This window comes from Anomaloglossus baeobatrachus, chromosome 3, assembly GCF_048569485.1.
Source record: "Anomaloglossus baeobatrachus isolate aAnoBae1 chromosome 3, aAnoBae1.hap1, whole genome shotgun sequence".
In the NCBI taxonomy this organism is placed as follows: domain Eukaryota; kingdom Metazoa; phylum Chordata; class Amphibia; order Anura; family Aromobatidae; genus Anomaloglossus; species Anomaloglossus baeobatrachus.
In genome coordinates this window covers 219,871,461-219,892,519 of record NC_134355.1, presented here as the reverse complement: position 1 = coordinate 219,892,519, position 21,059 = coordinate 219,871,461, and the positions used below count along the sequence as shown (strand labels likewise).

General features: G+C 41.8%; 1 protein-coding gene across 9 annotated transcripts in view; it reads left to right on the top strand.

Moving 5' to 3' along the window:
* The window catches only part of CEP170 (centrosomal protein 170), a 974,470-nt gene that overhangs the window by 193,516 nt on the left and 759,895 nt on the right, over positions 1–21,059 (top strand). For 4 of the 9 annotated variants that reach the window (XM_075339726.1, XM_075339732.1, XM_075339729.1 and 1 more), the window contains exon 7: positions 9,133–9,252. The exons of 3 other annotated variants lie outside the window; for them this stretch is intronic. In XM_075339726.1, the coding sequence (XP_075195841.1) occupies positions 9,133–9,252 (120 nt within the window). The remainder of the gene's footprint in view (positions 1–9,132; positions 9,253–21,059) is intronic. 2 more of the 9 variants (XM_075339727.1, XM_075339735.1) reach the window with 1 other exon arrangement.

Here is a 21,059-nt window from a genome sequence, read left to right as displayed (position 1 = left end):
TTGGCTCTTAAATATTGGCCAATTGGTATCGCGGAGACTGTGGAAGGGGTGTGTGCAGATGAGGCATGAAGGAGACTGTTCACTGAAGTCTCCTTACGATATATGGTGGTCTGGATTGAGCGGTCAGGATGCACAGATATACGAATATCCAAAAAATCAATACGTTTTTTTGGTCACATACTATGTACACATCGCCCCCCGAAGAAGCAACGCAGCGAAACGCGTTGGGGCTTCTATTGTCATTTGGACCTCTGCCCTGACACTGACCTAGCATCTTGCACTTTACTTTAATGGGTAAGCAGCTCTGTCTTATTTGTGTATACCTTTATGAGGAAACTGTTCCTCCTATGTTAATCTCAGGGTGCTGCTTACCCATTGTGTTATATTGCTAACTGGGCAGGTGTCCTCCTATTTGGGAATGTTTTTCTGGGACTATTTTTCCTGCTATCATCTCTCTCTTTTTTTCTACTATATGTAATTTTACCATTTGTCTGAATTAATGTGCAATAAATGTGTTCATTTTGATACCATAAGGCAATGGTTTTGATATTTATTGATATTATGGTTCGCCCTTTAGTACTCCTTTTCCTCTTTTCACTAATACTGTATATAGTATATATACTATCCCTTCATAAACAAACAGTAAATTACGAACTGTGTGACCCCTCGTGGCCCTGCACGCACACACGCAGACATGTCCATTTTTTCTCCGGCAGCACGGGTGTCACACGGATCGCACACTGATGTGATCTGTGTGACATCAGTGTGACAAATACCAGAGAAAACACGGTTCTTTTTAATAAAAAGATTTTCTATATTTACCTCTCTCCAGCGGTGCTGTCTCTGGCTTTGCTGCCTCCCGCTCCTTATCGCCGGTAATTATACTCACTGAATATTCAGTGCAGTGAGCAGCTGGAAGCAGGGACAGTGCTGGGGACCGCATCGCTGGGTGAGTATGCAGGTAGGTAGGTGTGTGTGTGTGTGTGTGTGTGTGTGTTGAGAACCTGGAAGCCGGAGCACCTCGGGAACTCGTCACAGTTCCCAATGAACTCTGATAAACCCGTGAAGCTATAGCGTGGGTGGCGCAAGTGGGTCATCAGAGTTCATTTGAAACTCCGATGACCTCCTGGAGGTCTCTGTGCTTGCAGAATACTCACCTGTCCCTGCGGTGATGTCCTCAGCGGTGCTGGGCCCGACACTGTCCGGCTTCCAGGTCCTGAGTGCGGTGAATAATCGATGAATGAGCGGGGGTCAGGAGTGGAAGGCACTCCTATACACTGCACCTGTAATATACATCACTACACTCCTATATACTGCACCTGTAATATACATCACTACACTTCTATACACTGCACCTGTAATATACATCACTACACTCCTATATACTGCACCTGTAATATACATCACTACACTCCTATATACTGCTCCTGTAATATACATCACTACACTTCTATACACTGCACCTGTAATATACATCACTACACTCCTATATACTGCACCTGTAATATACATCACTACACTTCTATACACTGCACCTGTAATATACATCACTACACTCCTATATACTGCACCTGTAATATACATCACTACACTCCTATATACTGCTCCTGTAATATACATCACTACACTTCTATACACTGCACCTGTAATATACATCACTACACTCCTATATACTGCACCTGTAATATACATCACTACACTTCTATACACTGCACCTGTAATATACATCACTACACTCCTATATACTGCACCTGTAATATACATCACTACACTCCTATATACTGCTCCTGTAATATACATCACTACACTTCTATACACTGCACCTGTAATATACATCACTACACTCCTATATACTGCACCTGTAATATACATCACTACACTTCTATACACTGCACCTGTAATATACATCACTACACTCCTATATACTGCACCTGTAATATACATCACTACACTCCTATATACTGCACCAGTAATATACATCACAACACCCCCCATATGCTACACCTGTAATATACATCACTAAACTCCTATATACTGCACCTGTAATATACATCACTACACTCCTATATACTGCACCTGTAATATACATCACTACACTCCTATATACTGCACCTGTCATATACATCACTACACTCCTATATACTGCACCCGTAATATACATCACTACACTCCTATATACTGCACCCGTAATATACATCACTACACTCCTATATACTGCACCTGTAATATACATCACTACACTCCTATATACTGCACCTGTAATATACATCACTACACTCCTATATACTGCACCTGTATTATACATCACTACACTCCTATATACTAGACCTGTAATATACATCACTACACTCCTATATACTGCACCTGTCATATACATCACTACAGTCCTATATATGCACCTGTACTATACATCACTACACTCCTATATACTACACCTGTAATATACATCACTACACTCCTATATACTGCACCTGTAATATACATCACTACACTCCTATATACTGCACCTGTAATATACATCACTACACTCCTATATACTGCACCTGTAATATACATCACTACACTCCTATATACTACACCTGTAATATACATCACTACACTCCTATATACTGCACCTGTAATATACATCACTACACTCCTATATACTGCACCTGTAATATACATCACTACACTCCTATATACTACACCTGTAATATACATCACTACACTCCTATATACTGCACCTGTAATATACATCACTACACTCCTATATACTGCACCTGTAATATACATCACTACACTCCTATATACTGCACCTGTAATATACATCACTACACTCCTATATACTACACCTGTAATATACATCACTACACTCCTATATACTGCACCTGTAATATACATCACTACACTCCTATATACTGCACCTGTCATATACATCACTACACTCCTATATACTGCACCCGTAATATACATCACTACACTCCTATATACTGCACCCGTAATATACATCACTACACTCCTATATACTGCACCTGTAATATACATCACTACACTCCTATATACTGCACCTGTAATATACATCACTACACTCCTATATACTGCACCTGTATTATACATCACTACACTCCTATATACTAGACCTGTAATATACATCACTACACTCCTATATACTGCACCTGTCATATACATCACTACAGTCCTATATATGCACCTGTACTATACATCACTACACTCCTATATACTACACCTGTAATATACATCACTACACTCCTATATACTGCACCTGTAATATACATCACTACACTCCTATATACTGCACCTGTAATATACATCACTACACTCCTATATACTGCACCTGTAATATACATCACTACACTCCTATATACTACACCTGTAATATACATCACTACACTCCTATATACTACACCTGTAATATACATCACTACACTCCTATATACTGCACCTGTAATATACATCACTACACTCCTATATACTGCACCTGTAATATACATCACTACACTCCTATATACTACACCTGTAATATACATCACTACACTCCTATATACTACACCTGTAATATACATCACTACACTCCTATATACTGCACCTGTAATATACATCACTACACTCCTATATACTGCACCTGTAATATACATCACTACACTCCTATATACTACACCTGTAATATACATCACTACACTCCTATATACTGCACCTGTAATATACATCACTACACTCCTATATACTGCACCTGTAATATACATCACTACACTCCTATATACTGCACCTGTAATATACATCACTACACTCCTATATACTACACCTGTAATATACATCACTACACTCCTATATACTGCACCTGTAATATACATCACTACACTCCTATATACTGCACCTGTAATATACATCACTACACTCTTATATACTGCACCTGTATTATACATCACTACACTCCTATATACTGCACCTGTAATATACATCACTACACTCCTGTATACTGCACCTGTAATATACATCACTACACTCCTATATACTGCACCTGTAATATACATCACTACACTCCTATATACTGCACCTGTAATATACATCACTACACTCCTATATACTGCACCTGTAATATACATCACTACACTCCTATATACTGCTCCTGTAATATACATCACTACACTTCTATACACTGCACCTGTAATATACATCACTACACTCCTATATACTGCACCTGTAATATACATCACTACACTTCTATACACTGCACCTGTAATATACATCACTACACTCCTATATACTGCACCTGTAATATACATCACTACACTCCTATATACTGCACCAGTAATATACATCACAACACCCCCCATATGCTACACCTGTAATATACATCACTAAACTCCTATATACTGCACCTGTAATATACATCACTACACTCCTATATACTGCACCTGTAATATACATCACTACACTCCTATATACTGCACCTGTCATATACATCACTACACTCCTATATACTGCACCCGTAATATACATCACTACACTCCTATATACTGCACCTGTAATATACATCACTACACTCCTATATACTGCACCTGTAATATACATCACTACACTCCTATATACTGCACCTGTAATATACATCACTACACTCCTATATACTGCACCTGTATTATACATCACTACACTCCTATATACTAGACCTGTAATATACATCACTACACTCCTATATACTGCACCTGTCATATACATAACTACAGTCCTATATATGCACCTGTACTATACATCACTACACTCCTATATACTACACCTGTAATATACATCACTACACTCCTATATACTGCACCTGTAATATACATCACTACACTCCTATATACTGCACCTGTAATATACATCACTACACTCCTATATACTGCACCTGTAATATACATCACTACACTCCTATATACTGCACCTGTAATATACATCACTACACTCCTATATACTACACCTGTAATATACATCACTACACTCCTATATACTGCACCTGTAATATACATCACTACACTCCTATATACTGCACCTGTAATATACATCACTACACTCCTATATACTACACCTGTAATATACATCACTACACTCCTATATACTACACCTGTAATATACATCACTACACTCCTATATACTGCACCTGTAATATACATCACTACACTCCTATATACTGCACCTGTAATATACATCACTACACTCCTATATACTACACCTGTAATATACATCACTACACTCCTATATACTGCACCTGTAATATACATCACTACACTCCTATATACTGCACCTGTAATATACATCACTACACTCCTATATACTGCACCTGTAATATACATCACTACACTCCTATATACTACACCTGTAATATACATCACTACACTCCTATATACTGCACCTGTAATATACATCACTACACTCCTATATACTGCACCTGTAATATACATCACTACACTCTTATATACTGCACCTGTATTATACATCACTACACTCCTATATACTGCACCTGTAATATACATCACTACACTCCTATATACTGCACCTGTAATATACATCACTACACTCCTATATACTGCACCTGTAATATACATCACTACACTCCTATATACTGCACCTGTAATATACATCACTACACTCCTGTATACTGCACCTGTAATATACATCACTACACTCCTGTATACTGCACCTGTAATATACATCACTACACTCCTATATACTGCACCTGTAATATACATCACTACACTCCTATATACTGCACCTGTAATATACATCACTACACTCCTATATACTGCACCTGTAATATACATCACTACACTCCTATATACTGCTCCTGTAATATACATCACTACACTCCTATATACTGCACCTGTAATATACATCACTACACTCCTATATACTGCACCTGTAATATACATCACTACACTCCTATATACTGCACCTGTAATATACATCACTACACTCCTATATACTGCACCTGTAATATACATCTCTACACTCCTATATACTGCACCTGTAATATACATCACTACACTCCTATATACTGCACCTGTAATATACATCACTACACTCCAATATACTGCACATGTAATATACATCACTACACTCCTATATACTACACCTGTAATATACATCACAACACCCCCCATATACTACACCTGTAATATACATCACTACACTCCTATATACTGCAGCTGTAATATACATCACTACACTCCTATATACTACACCTGTAATATACATCACAACACCCCCCATATACTACACCTGTAATATACATCACTACACTCCTATATACTGCAGCTGTAATATACATCACTACACTCCTATATACTACACCTGTAATATACATCACAACACCCCCCATATACTACACCTGTAATATACATCACTACACTCCTATATACTGCAGCTGTAATATACATCACTACACTCCAATATACTGCACATGTAATATACATCACAACACTCCTATATACTGCACCTGTAATATACATCACTACACTCCTATATACTGCAGCTGTAATATACATCACTACACTCCAATATACTGCACATGTAATATACATCACAACACTCCTATATACTGCACCTGTAATATACATCACTACACTCCTATATACTGCACCTGTAATATACATCACTACACTCCTATATACTGCACATGTAATATACATCACTACACTCCTATATACTGCACCTGTAATATATATCACTACACTCCTATATACTGCACCTGTAAATATACATCACTACACTCCTATATACTGCACCTGTAATATACATCACTACACTCCCCATATACTACACTTGTAAAACTACATTCCCATATACTACATCACTACACCCAAATATTATCTCACCAGTTAACCCCCCCCCTCCCCCCATTGTCCCCTCAGGTTATTACTCACCTCGCCCTCCTCAGGCACCGCCGTACGGGCCCCCGCCGCTTCTGTTCTTGTAGGGGCCCCGCTGCCGCTGTTCTTATAGGGGCCCCGCCGCCGCTGTTCTTGTAGGGGCCCCGCTGCTGCTGTTCTTGTAGGGGCCCCGCCGCTGCTGTTCTTGTAGGGGCCCCGCCGCTCCTGTTCTTGTACGGACCCCGGCTGCTGCAGCTTCTTCTCCTGCAGCAACTTTTCAAATGACACACACGCGCGCCATACTGACGACATCAGGCTGCGTGTGTGTCACAGAGAAAGGTGCCCGGCAGGGAACAGAGGACAGATTCCTGCGTTCCGCTGCCTACACTGTGCGGTGCTGCAGGATCTGTCCTCTTTTCCCTGCCCGGCACGCAGCGTGTGATGAGGACAATCTGACCACGGGCCTGGAGCTCCAGACAACAGGTCAGATTGCCCTTATCACTGATCGGCCAGCAAGGACGCCCTGAGCCAGGTGGGTTGGTCACAGAGAGTAGGCGGGCCGGATGTGGCCCGCGGGCTGCCCCTTGCCCAGGTCTGGCTATGGGGTCTGCAAAATATATTTCAGCCTAGTAGATCTTGCTGTAGGCTAGTAGATTACTTGTCAGTCTAGGGGCTTTCTCAGACGTTTGTTTTTCATGTTCGAATTCTATATGCATTTTTTAGAAATCAAACCTGTGCCCATTGTAGCCTATGGGACTGTTCTTATGTCTGTATTTTTACCAACCAAGCGGTCCACACTAAAGCACAGAGACATACCCGAGTGAAGGATCAAAGTCAACAATGCAAATTTATGGGTCTGTAAAAAATCTCACTGAACACAACCAATTTCCAAAATTTTGACAAGACTGAGTTTCATAGAGCATTTTTTAACCTATAACATGAAAGTAAGATAAATAATACAAAATCTTAGTTACATCTTTAGTTTACTCAATTTAGTTGATGCAAAAATGAACCCGACCGGCATCAAAAACTACTACATTTAGTATTTTGTTTGACTTAAATATAGCAGTATGGGTGTAGAGAAATTATACAATAAAAACTCCTAAAACTTAACTTTTACTAGAGACATTTTTAAAAGACCAATGGTCCCATAAAATCAAACATAAAGACACACATATAGAAAAGACATAAGTGTTGGCTCATAAATTCAAAACAGAGACCACACTCATGTAAGGCACAGTTATAGTAAATTTTTCCCCAGAGACTCTACCATAGAGTAGTCTGATGGTAGTACTCAATTATTTTCCAAATGCCCCTCCTAGGAGAACCGCCCCTCCGGATAGGCTAAGGAATGCAGTATGGGGATAAAGATAAAGTGAGGAATAATTGGCAAATTGCCCAAAAGATTTTTCCAATTTGAGACAGTAATAATCAAGCAGATATCAACATAATGTAGCACCATCTGCTAGTATAAACATGGAAAGATCTCACCAATCATAAATGCAGGACCAATTCCCGGCGTAAGACTCCAGGCATCAGGGTTTACTTTCCATAGTATTAGTCATTCCCTGTCCGTCTTCCCTAGGAAGCAATTTCATACAGGGTTAAAAAAACCATCCCTTTGTAGTACGTTTTTTGCAGATAAATTTTTCTCCTGGTACTCCCTTACTCCTGACGCGTTTCGTGTCTGCCACTCATCAGGGGAGTTTTTTGGTAAGGTTTCTGCTGTTCTTATACAGCCTCATATGTACTGCAAAATAGTCCTGGGCTAGAATAGGGATACAATAAAGTTCTCATTATTATCAATTTCAGCCTCAATAATATCAAAAAGACCGGTTATTTCAGAACAATAGATCTACTCACCACATGTCTTACATCAGCGTGTGTATTCTGTGCCGCGCTTGCGGTGCATGGGCGCCGCCATTTTTAAAGGCACCGCGCATGCCCACTGAGCACCTACGTGGGAGGAGTTCAGTCCGGGAGAACACCGTCCCGATCATGTGACTCAAGCTCCTCACACTAGCTCCGCGTGATCTCCCAGCAGCGTCCTAACATACAGGACCAAGTCACGCCTCTCCACATCATCATATGACGGCCTCATCGTGTCATCGGTAGGTATTTTGGGACGCTTCCAGTTTCATTACATATTTTAAAATGGATATTCTATACATCCCTCTGTCGCCATCCTATTAGGTGTGAGGGTACGAATTTAGATGGTAATGGTAGACCACATTTGTTTAGTGTTTTGTTGAAAAAAAAATGTGATATTTTTTTTCTCCTTACCTTTCAGTAGATCTTTTTGCACTGCCTCGTGGGACACCCTTGTATGGGCAGCCATCTTGGTGGGGAGATGAAGATGCTGCAAGTAACCAAACTAAGGGTAGCAAACTTCAAGATTCTGGTGCTACAGGTATCATACATTTAGAATAATAATAGTAATTTTCTTAAAAATATTTCTTTGGGTTGTACAGTAAGAGCCCATCCCTTATAATAATTGACCCATCTAAAAAGGCCAGTAAACTCTCGACCAATTAGAAAAAATGCTTAATGGGAATCTGTCACCACTTTGACCTTTTTAAACTGTTAAAATGGGCATATAGGTTAGAGAATGCTAGAAAAATACATACCTGTATGTCTCATATCAGATGCCTTGTTGGTTATGCTTCTTCGAAGATAACTCTGCCTCCAGAGAGTACTATAAATAAAAGGGGCGTTAACAGTGTGAAATGTGATAGCCGCTGTTTACTCTCATTGCAGAGCTATATATGATTATAACTACCACTTTTGCAGGTGCCTCTGAGCTTCAGCCTCCGGCTTGCAGGCAGACAATGTTGCAACAATTTGCAATGAAGCAGAGCTTAGTGAGCTGCAAAAAATGCGTGTGAAAGAAGACCCATTTCATTTCTGCTGCTCTATGTCAGTTATTTGTCAAACTGGTAATTTCATTTTTATTTAAAATAAGCCCTGGAGGCGGCGTTATCTTCCAGGCAGCATCTACCCCATAGCCTGGAAGACCTCATTGAGAAAAGATGATTTTTCCACAACGTTCGGCTTTTTTCAGCATTCTATAACTTGTATGCCCATATTGACAGTTTAAAAAGGTCAACATGGTGACAGATTCCCTTTACAAATCATTATCCGCAGCACATCATCCTGTGTAAATGGTCATATTAAAGATTGTTTTGTGCCTGTGGAATTCCTTTCTGCCTGTCTTAACAGGCCAGTAAACTGTCAGTTGCCTTGTATGTAGTTGATCAGCAGTTGGTTGCTTAGTTAACATGGATTTGGGAAGTGTAAATGTACCCGAAGACATTATAGACACCATGTAGAAATTATAGAGCTGAACTACAAACAATTATCATTTACAATAAAAGAAATACTGCATTGTATCACTGTGTGATTTCAGTCTTACTCATTTTATTGATGTGTACAGGGATATTCAACCCCTTAATGACGCTGATACGCCTTTTAACGGCGGTCGGTGAGGGACCTTTTTTAACGGTGCTGGGAAATAAGTGAAGAGTGCCCCTCTATGGGGGACATTCCTGTGGGTGACTGCTGTATATGGCATCTGACACCCTCAGGCATTGGCCCACACTAGTTTTGGAACTGATTGGGCCAATTAAATTCTTTAAAGGGAATCTGTCAGCAGGTTTTTGCTATTCAATCTGAAGAAGATGGACGCTGACACAGTGTTCAACTATTTTTCATTTATTACCCTGCTTGGTATTTGCTTACTTTATAGTGAAGATTATATCACTTTGGATTAACATTGCAAGATAACATCAGTCTGACCACACCACCTCCCCCTCTGATTAGCACCTCTCTGTCTATAAGCTTTTTATATAGAGAGCCTGTTGTGGGCCAGTTAACTCTCTCAACTCTGTTGCATGGCTAAATCTAAAAGTTATGATTGTCACAATCACTGCACCCAGTAATCTAAGTGATACATCTTTGGATTCAGAGTCTCTTTGCCTACATCATGTTGTTCTTAGATGGGCTACCAAAATCCAGCTTGCAGATTCCCTTTAACCCTTTCACGACCAATGTTGTACTGGTACGTCTGGTCGCCCCTCCACAGATCTCTTCTGATCTAATCAGCAGAGATATGTGACTTACAGGCACAGGTGGATCAGAGATCCGCCCACACCTGTTAACCACTTTAGATCGCTCTGTCAAATACTGATAGCACAATTTAAATGGCTGTGGTGGGTACCGCGCTGTTCATTATCACGAGGCACCAATGTGCTGCTATGGTAGCGCAGGGTCAGCTGATGACCCCTGACGTTACCATGACTAGCTCCATGTGAGAGTAGACAGACCGTCAGCTTACACAGGAACGCTGCATTTCTCCTGATCAGAGAGATTCTGCTCTGATCAGGAGAAATTAACAGGCAATCAGACTGTGCAGTGATTAATTCATAGTTACATAGTTATTTAGGTTGAAAAAAGACGAAAGGTCCATCTAGTTCAACCTTCCTCCACCAGTTCTTCATTTGGTTATTTACTGGTCCCCTAAGGGGACAAGTAAAATAAATAAATAAAAAATATAAAAAAAAACAAAACCTAAAAGTTCAAATCACCCCCTATTCGCCCTATTGAAAATAAAATAGTTAAAAAAAAATATTCACACATTTGGTATCGCCGCATTCAGAAATCCCGCTCTATCAAAATATATAATCAATTAATCTGATCGGTACACGGCGTGGTGAGAATAAAAATTCCAAACATTTTTTTTGGTCGCCGCAACATTTTTTTAAAATGCAGTAACAGGCGATCAAAATGTAGCATCCAAACCAAAATGATATAATTGAAAACATCAGCTCAAGATACAAAAAATAAGCCTGAGTCCCAGATCCTGAAAACTGGAATGCTACGGGTTTCAGAAAACGGCGACAAAAGTGCTACACTTTTTTTTTTATTTTTGTTTTGGACAAACATCTGAATTTTTTTTTTAACCCCTTACATAAAAGTATAAAAGGCCCCAAAAACAATCGTGCAGTTAAAACTTTTTTTTGCAATTTCACTGCACTAGGAATTAGGATTTTTTTTTCCTGTTTTCTAGTAAACTATATGGTAAAACTAATGATATCATTCAAAAGTACAACCCGTCCCGCAAAAATAAGCCCTCATATGGCAATATTGACACAAAAATATAAAAGTTATGGCTCTTGGAAGAAGGGGAGGAAAAAACGAAAATGAAAAATGGAAAATCGCCCGGGGGTGAAAGGGGTTAAATGCCACTGTCAATTGTGACAGCGGAATTTAAGCGGTTAAAAGAGCCCTTTTGACAGGATTGGCCCCCATGATCTTAATCACGGGTGTTGATCGTTGTCATGGTAACTTGAGGTCATCTGATAACCCCAGGGTATGGTGGCCTTTTAGATCCTACTGTAAGCGAGTCACTGACAGGTCTCCGACACTGCAGGACACAAGTCCTGCATTACATGATACCAATAATCAAAGGCAAAAAATATCCATCTCTCACAGTATGACTAACTTAAATATAATTAATCAAAATATGTAAAAAAAAAAAAAAAAAAACACGCAAAAAAGCATACACAAATCGCAAAAACCCATCGTTACTAAAAATGCAGTGTTTACGTTAAAACAGAAATAAAAAAAACCTAATTGGTGTCACCATGTTCTTAACGACCGGAACTTTAACCCCCTGACGACCGCCTTACGTATTAAAACGGCAGCAAAAAAGGGTACTTATTCTGATCTGCCGTTTTAAAACGACGGTCAGAAATAGGTAAATAGCGCCCTCCAGCGTTGCAAAATCTCCGGGGCTTTAGCTGCCGGGGGTAGCTGAGATTCTAGAGATCATGATTCGGGTCGGTTTTCCGGTCCCCAGTCATGTGATCACCGGTATACACCATATACCGATGATCACGTTATAGTAAATGACAGCGCCGGTAGAAAATTATTTATCTCCCACCTGGCATGATCAAACATGTTAGATGGGAGATTGATCTCCTACCCGGTCCTCTCCGGTTCTCCGGTGTCGCCAAAGTGTCCCCCACCAACACCCTCCCAAAAATCCAAGATGGCGACGCGCACATTGGCGCGCCGGCCACATTTACCCTCTTCCTCTGATTTCTGTCGCATGTGCCATGACACATGCGACAGAAAACTCCTCCACAGGTTCTGCCAGGTCACCCCTTATACCCCCCAGTGTTCCCCGGTGTCCCCCGTACCTTTTACAGCCTTCATCCACCACAATCCCTCCTCCTCCACAATGCATGCTGGTCACATGTGCAGAACAGCTGACAGCTCAGCTTCCTGCTTTCAGAAACGCTGGCTGGCTGCACGCAGACTGCTGCAGTGATTCAGGGAGAGTGGGTGCAATGATTCTGCACCCACTCTCATCAAATGGAGGGTCTGCACTCCTAGAAAATGGGGTATACGTTCCCTGATTGTGCCCCCCATATTCTCGAACGTCCTGAATCGTCATGGGACTTCCAAAATGGATTACAGCGGACACGATTGTTTTTTTTTTCTTTTTAATAAAGTGGTGAAAGAGGGAATGTTTTGGAAAGCGTTTTTTCAAATAGGTTTTTTTTTGTCAATTTTTTTTTATTACTGTCAATTAGTTATGTCTAGTATCAGATAGACGCCGTGATAGACGCCGTGACATCACTAACTGCTGGGCTTGATGCTAGGTGTCATTACACATCTGGTATCAACCCCATTTATTACACCTTTTGCCACCGCACCAGGGCAATGGGATGAGTTGGGACACAGCACCAAAGCATAGATGCGCCACTTCTGGGGCGGTTGCGGCCTGCTATTTTTAGGCTGGGAAGAGTCCAATAACCATAGCTCTTCCCACCCTGAGAATACCAGACCCCAGCTGTCAGCTTCACCTTGGCTGGTGATCTAATTTGGGGGGACCCCACGTTTTTTTTTTTTTTATTTTATTTATAAATAATTTAAAAAACCCAGCTTTGGGAGCCCTCCAAATGGATCACTAGCCAAGGTGAAGCTGTCAGCTGTGGTTTGCAGGCTACAGCTGTCTGCTTTACCCTAGCTGGCAAAAAATATCCACATTGTTTATTTTAGTTATTTTTTTTGGGCTAAATATAAGGCTAGGCACCCTTTAGTGCCACATGAAAGGCACTAAAGGGCGCCAGCTTAGAATATGCAGGGGGTGGGACGTTGTATATATGTTTGACATCTATTCATTTATCCATTGTAGCATTTTAGGTTGTGTGTCCGCAATCAGGGTTTGCTGCGTTGTGCAATAGAAGCACAGTGGAAGTATTTTTAGAAATCCCATGCTCACTGTGCTTCTTTTCTCCCTAGCATAAACTGACCTGTGGTGCAGCTTCCCGAGCTTCAGCATGTCAATTTATGTTGCGGAGGCAAGAGTGCTGTTTGCAGGTAGAATAGAACTAAAGTCCACAGCAGCCTGAACCCAAATCCTGGGCATGGGCAGCTGCATTCTCCCATGGACAACACTCACATCTCTGCAAGAAGGCTGACCCTGTGTACTAGACGCCGTGTCGCTGGATCATGGCCACGTAGCCTAAAAGTGAGACATTTGTTGCTACAGCAACATTTTTGTGAAGTACCTGTGGATTCAAAATGCTCACTGTACACCTGAATAAAATCTTTGAGGGGTCTAGTTTCCAAAATGGGGTCACTTGTGGGGGGTTTCTGCTATATACATACCCAAGGGGTCCTGCAAATGTGACATGGTGCCTGCAATTTATTTAAACTTTTCCAAAATTCAAATGGTGCTCCTTCCATTCCAAGCCCTCCCATTTATCCAAACAGAGGTTTTTGGCCACATGTGGGGTATCCCTGCGCTCATAAATTGGATAAAAACCTGTGGGGTCCACTTTTTGTTGTTGCCTCTTGAAGAAGTGAACATTTTTGTGAAAAAAATTTAAATTTTTAATATGGTGACCTAAGCTTATCAAATTCTGTGAAGTTCTCGTGAATTCAAAATGCTCACTATGCACCTAGATAAAAGCCTTGAGATGTCTTGTTTCCAGAATGGGGTCACTTGTGGGGGACCTCCACCGTTTAGGCACCTTAGGGGCTTTCCAAACACGACATAGCGTACGCCAATGATTTCAGCCAATTGTGCAGTCAAATGGCGTTCCTTCCCTTCCGAGCCCTGCCGTGCACCCAAACAGTTGATTTCCACCACACAAAAGGTATCAACATACTCAGGAGAAATTGCACAATAAAATTTATGCAGAATTTTTTCATTTTACTCTTGTAAAGAAAAAAAGCTATCTAGTTGAAGTAACAATTTTGAGGTAGAAATGTATTTTTTTTATTTTCACAGCTCAACATTATAAACTTCTGTGAAGCACTTGGGGGTTCAGGGTACTCACCAAACATCTAGATAAATTCCTTGAGCGGTCTATTTTCCAAAATATGGCCACATGTTGAGGAGCTTCGCTGTATAGATACCTCAGGGGCTCTCCTAATTCAACATGGTGTCCGCTATTGATTCCAGCCAATTTTGCAGTCAAATGGCACTCCTTCCCTTCTGAGCCCGGCCGTGTGCCCAAACAGTTGATTTTCACCACATAGAAAGTATCGCCAAACTCAAGAGAAATTGCACAATACATTTTATGGTGATTTTTTTCCTTTTACCCTTGTGAAAAAAAGCTACCTGGTTGAAGTAACAATTTTGTGGTAAAATTTTATTTTTTTTATTTTCATGGCTCAACGTTATAAACTTCTGTGAAGCACCTGGGCGTGTTAACATGCTATTCATTGGTCAGCATCATCGGCGGTGATGCGTGTACCTGTGTCCGTTGCACCGCCTCAGAATGCCGAGCTTGGGGTCAGTGCTCATGATCAGAAGTCCCTGGCACTTCTGGTCATGTGCACTAGACCTCTCTGAAGCCAGGACGCGCACACCCGGCTTCATAGTGCGCATGACTGGAAATGCTGGGGATTTCTGATCATGCGCACTGCCCGACATCTGATGCAGTGCAGCGAACAAAGATATGTGTGTCACCGCTAGGCAATCGGCATTGAATAGCATGTTAGCATGCTCCTGTGGGCGTGCTAACATGCTAAGAGGGCGGAATACGCGCAGGAACTAACGCCCTCGCTACTAGTCTCTGTGCTCATTGGCATATCATGAAAGATCTTTAGAAATACTTTTTCTAAAAATCTCTTTGTTTGCTACTTGATGCTAGGGCAGTTAGGCAGGGATTAGCAGTATGCACCCGGAACTGCTCGTTGTTCTGGGTGCATATTGTACCTGACAGGTTCCCTGTAAATCTGAATAAGTCCTTAAAGAAACAGGTAAATTTCTTAAAAATGAGAAGTTGTTGTTAAATGTTTAACCCTTCTAACACCCTAACAAAATAAAATTAAATTTGAGAATGATGCAGATGTAAGGTACAATTAAAGCGAATACTGTGCCACACTAAAATACTATACTAGATAACCATTGAATATAAGACATTTGGAACCACATTAGTTCCATAAAAAGTAGATAAAAAATTGGATTCTTGGTACACAATTTGACCAATTCATGATAATCCCAACTGGGCGGACCCTATTGTTTGGACCCTATCCTTGAATGCCTTTACCTAGACTGAAAGCTTACATATGTGTGTGTGTGGGTGTGTGTATATATATATATATATATATATATATATATATATATATGTGTGTATGTATGTATATGTATGTATATACTTTAGTGTGTGTGTATATGTATGTATGTATATACATATATATATATATATATATATATATATACACACCCACATGCACACTATATATATATATATATATATATATATATATATATACATACACTAATATACATACATACACTAATGTATACATACATACATACGTAAGGATGGTTGACAACGGGGATATCAACATCCAACACCGCGGAGACAACATCACGTGTTTCTCAACGCAGTGACCCTAGAACAAGGCCCCCTGGGAAAATATGCAAATCAAGAATGCTGCGGAGTAGAGATGAGCGATGTTCGATTCGAACTGTTCGCCAATTTCAAATTCAAGTGATTGTGGGCAGTGTTTGAGTCGTTCGACGAACTCGAACGATTTGCTTCAAGTTCGGCCGTTCGAGTTACCGTTCGATAACTGTTCGATCACCAAAAGCGTGACTTTTCACAGTAAGGCTATGTGCGCACGTTGTGTATCTGCATGCGTCCTGCGTCCCCAGCTCAATCCCTCTCTCTTTCCTACTCACTGATCACGGGCGTGGCGCTGCATGGCTGTCACAAAGCTCCTGTGGCTTTTCCTCTTTTGAAAATGGCTGACGCTCATTATTCAATCTGGTATTCCCTGCTTTCCCAGCCCACCGGCGCCCATGATTGGTTGCAGTCAGACACGCCCCCACGCTAAGTGACCGCTGTCTCACTGCAACCAATCACAGCCGCCGCCGGGCGAGTCTATATCGTGCAGTAAAATAAATAATTAAAAAAAACAACCTGCGGTTCCCCCCAATCTTGATACCAGCCAAGATAAAGCCACACGGCTGGAGGCTAGTATTGTCAGGATGGGCAGCGCCACGTTATGGGGAGCCCACCACCCTAACAATATCAGCCAGCAGCCGCCCGGAATTGCCGCATCCATTAGATGCGACAGTCCCGGGACTCTACCCGGCTCATCACGAATTGCCCTGGTGCGGTGGCAATCGGGGAAATAAAGTTAGGTTAATCATGACAGGCGTCTCCCCGAGATACCTTCCATGATTGAAGTGTAAGTGAAAGTAAATAAACACAAACAATGAAAAATCCTTTATTTTGAATAAAAGACAAAAAAACCCTCATTTACCTCTTTATTAATCCCCAAACGATAATTCAGGTCCGAAGTAATCCACACAACGCTTTCAGCTCTGCTACATGAAGCTGACCGGGAGCGCCGTAGAACATGAGCGCTCTGTGTCAGCTCCACGCAGCAACTGAAGTGAGCCGCGCTGTCACCGGAGACTTCACTCAGGTAGTGCCTGCATGTGATCTCTCTCCCTCTCCCTCTCCCCCTCCCTTTCCCTCTCTCTCTCCCCCTCTCTCCCATTCTCTCTCTCGCCCTCTCTTTTTCTCTTTTTCTCTTTTTCTCTCTTTCTCTCTCTCTCGTTCTCTTTTTCTCTCTTTTTCTTTTTCTCTCTTATTCTCTTTTTCTCTCTTTTTTTTTTCTTTTTCTCTTTTTCTCCCTCTCTTTTTCTCTCTCTCTTTTTCTCTCCTTTTTCTCTCTCTTTTTCTCCTCTTGTAGCTGAATAATCCACTTCTGGATTCTCTACTGCAATACAGAGGTCAAAATTGCCAAATCTTCCTATGCTTTTCATTACAGGCAGTGGCTCAATGGGTATAGCCGCCGCCTAAGGAGAATTAGTTCCCGAGTTAGAGTCCCGGCCGTCCCGGTAAAGAATTTAATTCATTTATCATTTTAAATTATAATTATTATTTATTTATAATTTTATTTAATTATGCACTCAGGGGAGGAGCCGGACATCAGCTGTGAGCTGCGGGACACACGTCTAAAATCGGAGCAGTTCACGGAATGAGGCTGCATTGCTCTCTCCTCTCTCTCCTCTCTCTCCTCTGTCTCTCTTTTTCTTTCTCTCCCTTTCTCTCTTTCTCTCCCTTTCTCTCTTTCTCTCCCTTTCTCTCTTTCTTTCTCTCTCTCTTTCTCGTTCTTTCTCGTTCTCTCTCGTTCTCTCTTTCTCTTTTTCTGTAATTTTCTCTCCTTTTCTCTCTCCTCTCTCTCTTTTCTCTCCTTTTCTCTCTTCTCTCTCTCTTTTCTCTCTCTTTTCTCTTTTCTCTCTCTTTCTCTCTCTCTTCTCTCTCTCTCTCTTCTCTCTCTTCTCTCTCAAATTCAAATTCAAATATGCTTTATTGGCAGGACCAAAATTCAATTAGTATTGCCAAAGCAAGAGAAATACAGTAAGTGTGGTGGGAGGGGATCAGGGTTATAGGGAGTTAGGGGCACAATTTGGGCTCTGAAAGTCCTTTTAGGGGCCTTATGTTCCCCTCAGCCTATGACAAGTGGTGACATATTGGGCGGCGATCTCCACCCGTTGATTCTTCTTCCCCCAGTAGGAAGTGGAGTTTCATCTCCTCGTCCATGGATGGAAAGTCCGGGGTATGAGTGGTAAGTATCTGGAAGAGGGAGGGTCTCACTGCTGAGTATTTGTTACAGTGTAGCAGGAAATGCGCCTTGTCCTCCAGAGCCCCCTGCTGGCAGTGCTGGCACAGTCTGTTCTCCCGCGGCTTGTATGTCAGTCGGTGCCGCCCTGTTTCCACCTCTAGGCTGTGGGCACTCAGTCTGTACAGGCTCAGGGTCTGCCTGTCTTTGGGGTGGTGTAACTTTACAGATACGGGGCCAGAGTGTAGTCCCTCCGCAGTGACCGGTAGATGGTGAGTTTCTGGGAATTCTCTAGTTCACTCTTCCAATCCTCGATGTATTGCATCTTGTAGCTCTCTGAGATCTCTTTTATTTGGGCTTTTGTCAGGGTGTGTTGCTGACTTTGGCTGTACTAGTTGCCGGGGTTCCTGGCTTGCTCTGGACTCTGGCTCAGCAGGGCTTTGTGATGGTAGGAGCTGGGGTTGCTGTTCTGTATGTGTGCCTGGTGTGATAGCGCCCTCTTGTGTATACTGAGCCATAAGGGGAATCGGCCTAGCTCTGCCCGACAGACTATGTTTGAGGTGTTGCGATGGACTTGGAGATATTTACAGAACTCCATGTGGAAGACTTCGGTTGGGCTGGAATCCCACTTTGTGTGGTCTGGGTAGGTCGCTGGGCCCCATACCTCGCTGCCATACAGCAGTATAGGGGTGATGACGCTGTCAAATATCTTGAGCCAGGCTCACAGGTGGTTTGAGGTGGTACAGCTGTCTTCTAATGGCATAGAAAGTTCTGCATGCTTTTCCTTTCAGGGCTTCTGCTACTTGCTTGAGGCTCCTGTTATTGGTTAGCTCCAGACCAAGGTAGGTATAGTTGCTGGTCTTCTCCAGCGTGGAGCCATTTAATGTGAAGGTGGGAGTGGGTATTTTATTCTGGTTCCTTTTCTGAAATACCATGACTTTGGTCTTCTTTTAGTTAATGGGAAGCGCCCATGTGGTGCTGAATGTTTCCAGCACAGACATACTATCTCTTTCTTCTCTCTCTTCTCTCTCTCCTTCTCTCTCTCTTCTCTCTCTTCTTCTCTCTCTCTTCTCTCTCTTCTTCTCTGTTCTCTCTCTTCTTCTCGCTTCTTCTCTCTCTCTTCTTCTCTCTTCTTCTCGCTTCTTCTCTCTCTCTTCTTCTCTCTTCTTCTCTCTCTCTTCTCCTCTCTCTTCTTCTCTCTCTTCTTCTCTCTCTCTTCTGCTCTCTCTTCTCTCTTCTCCTCTCTCTCTTCTCCTCTCTCTCTTCTGCTCTCTCTCTCTTATCCTCTCTCTCTTTCTCTTATCCTCTCTCTCTTTCTCTTATCCTCTCTCTCTATCTCTCTTATCCTCTCTCTCTCTCTTATCCTCTCTCTCTCAGACCTGGCGATGATCAGTTGATGCGGTCACCTGACGGAATCAGCTGACACTAAAAGTCGAGCGGTGAGGCCGGCTTTTTACCGCCCGGCCGGCTAAACTATCAGCTGATGCTGTCGGACAGGAGAATGCACAGAAGTGTGTAGTTTGTTTTTGTTTTTTGTTGTTTTTTTTTTGCACTGATGCATCAGCTGATTGTATAAAAGCCGTTTATACAATCAGCTGCTGTGTCATGTGATTCAGGCCCTTGAACCTGACACATCATCTGATTGCTCTGCCTTCCAGAAAACCGATCAGATTATATTGGATCCGGATTGGATGGCGCGGGACCCTTGACCCAGGATTGCTGCGGAGGGGGTTCTTTATTTCAATAAAGATGGAGTCACTAATTGTGTGGGGTTTTATTTCTAATAAAAATATTTTTCTGTTGTGTTTTTTTTTTTATCTGTACTAGAAATTCATGGTGGCCATGTCTAATATTGGCGTGACACCATGTATTTCGGCCTTAGGGCCAGTTGATAATATACAGCTAGCCCTAGCCCCATTATTACCCAGCAAGCCACCCGTCACCAGGGCAGCTGGAAGAGTTGGATACAGCGCCAGAAGATGGCGCTTCTATGAAAGCGCCATTTTCTGGGGCAGCTGTGGTGACTTAGTGGTTAGCACTGCAGCCTTGCAGCGCTAAGGAGTTTGTATGTTCTCCCCGTGTTTGCGTGGGTTTCCTCTGGGAACTTCGGTTTCC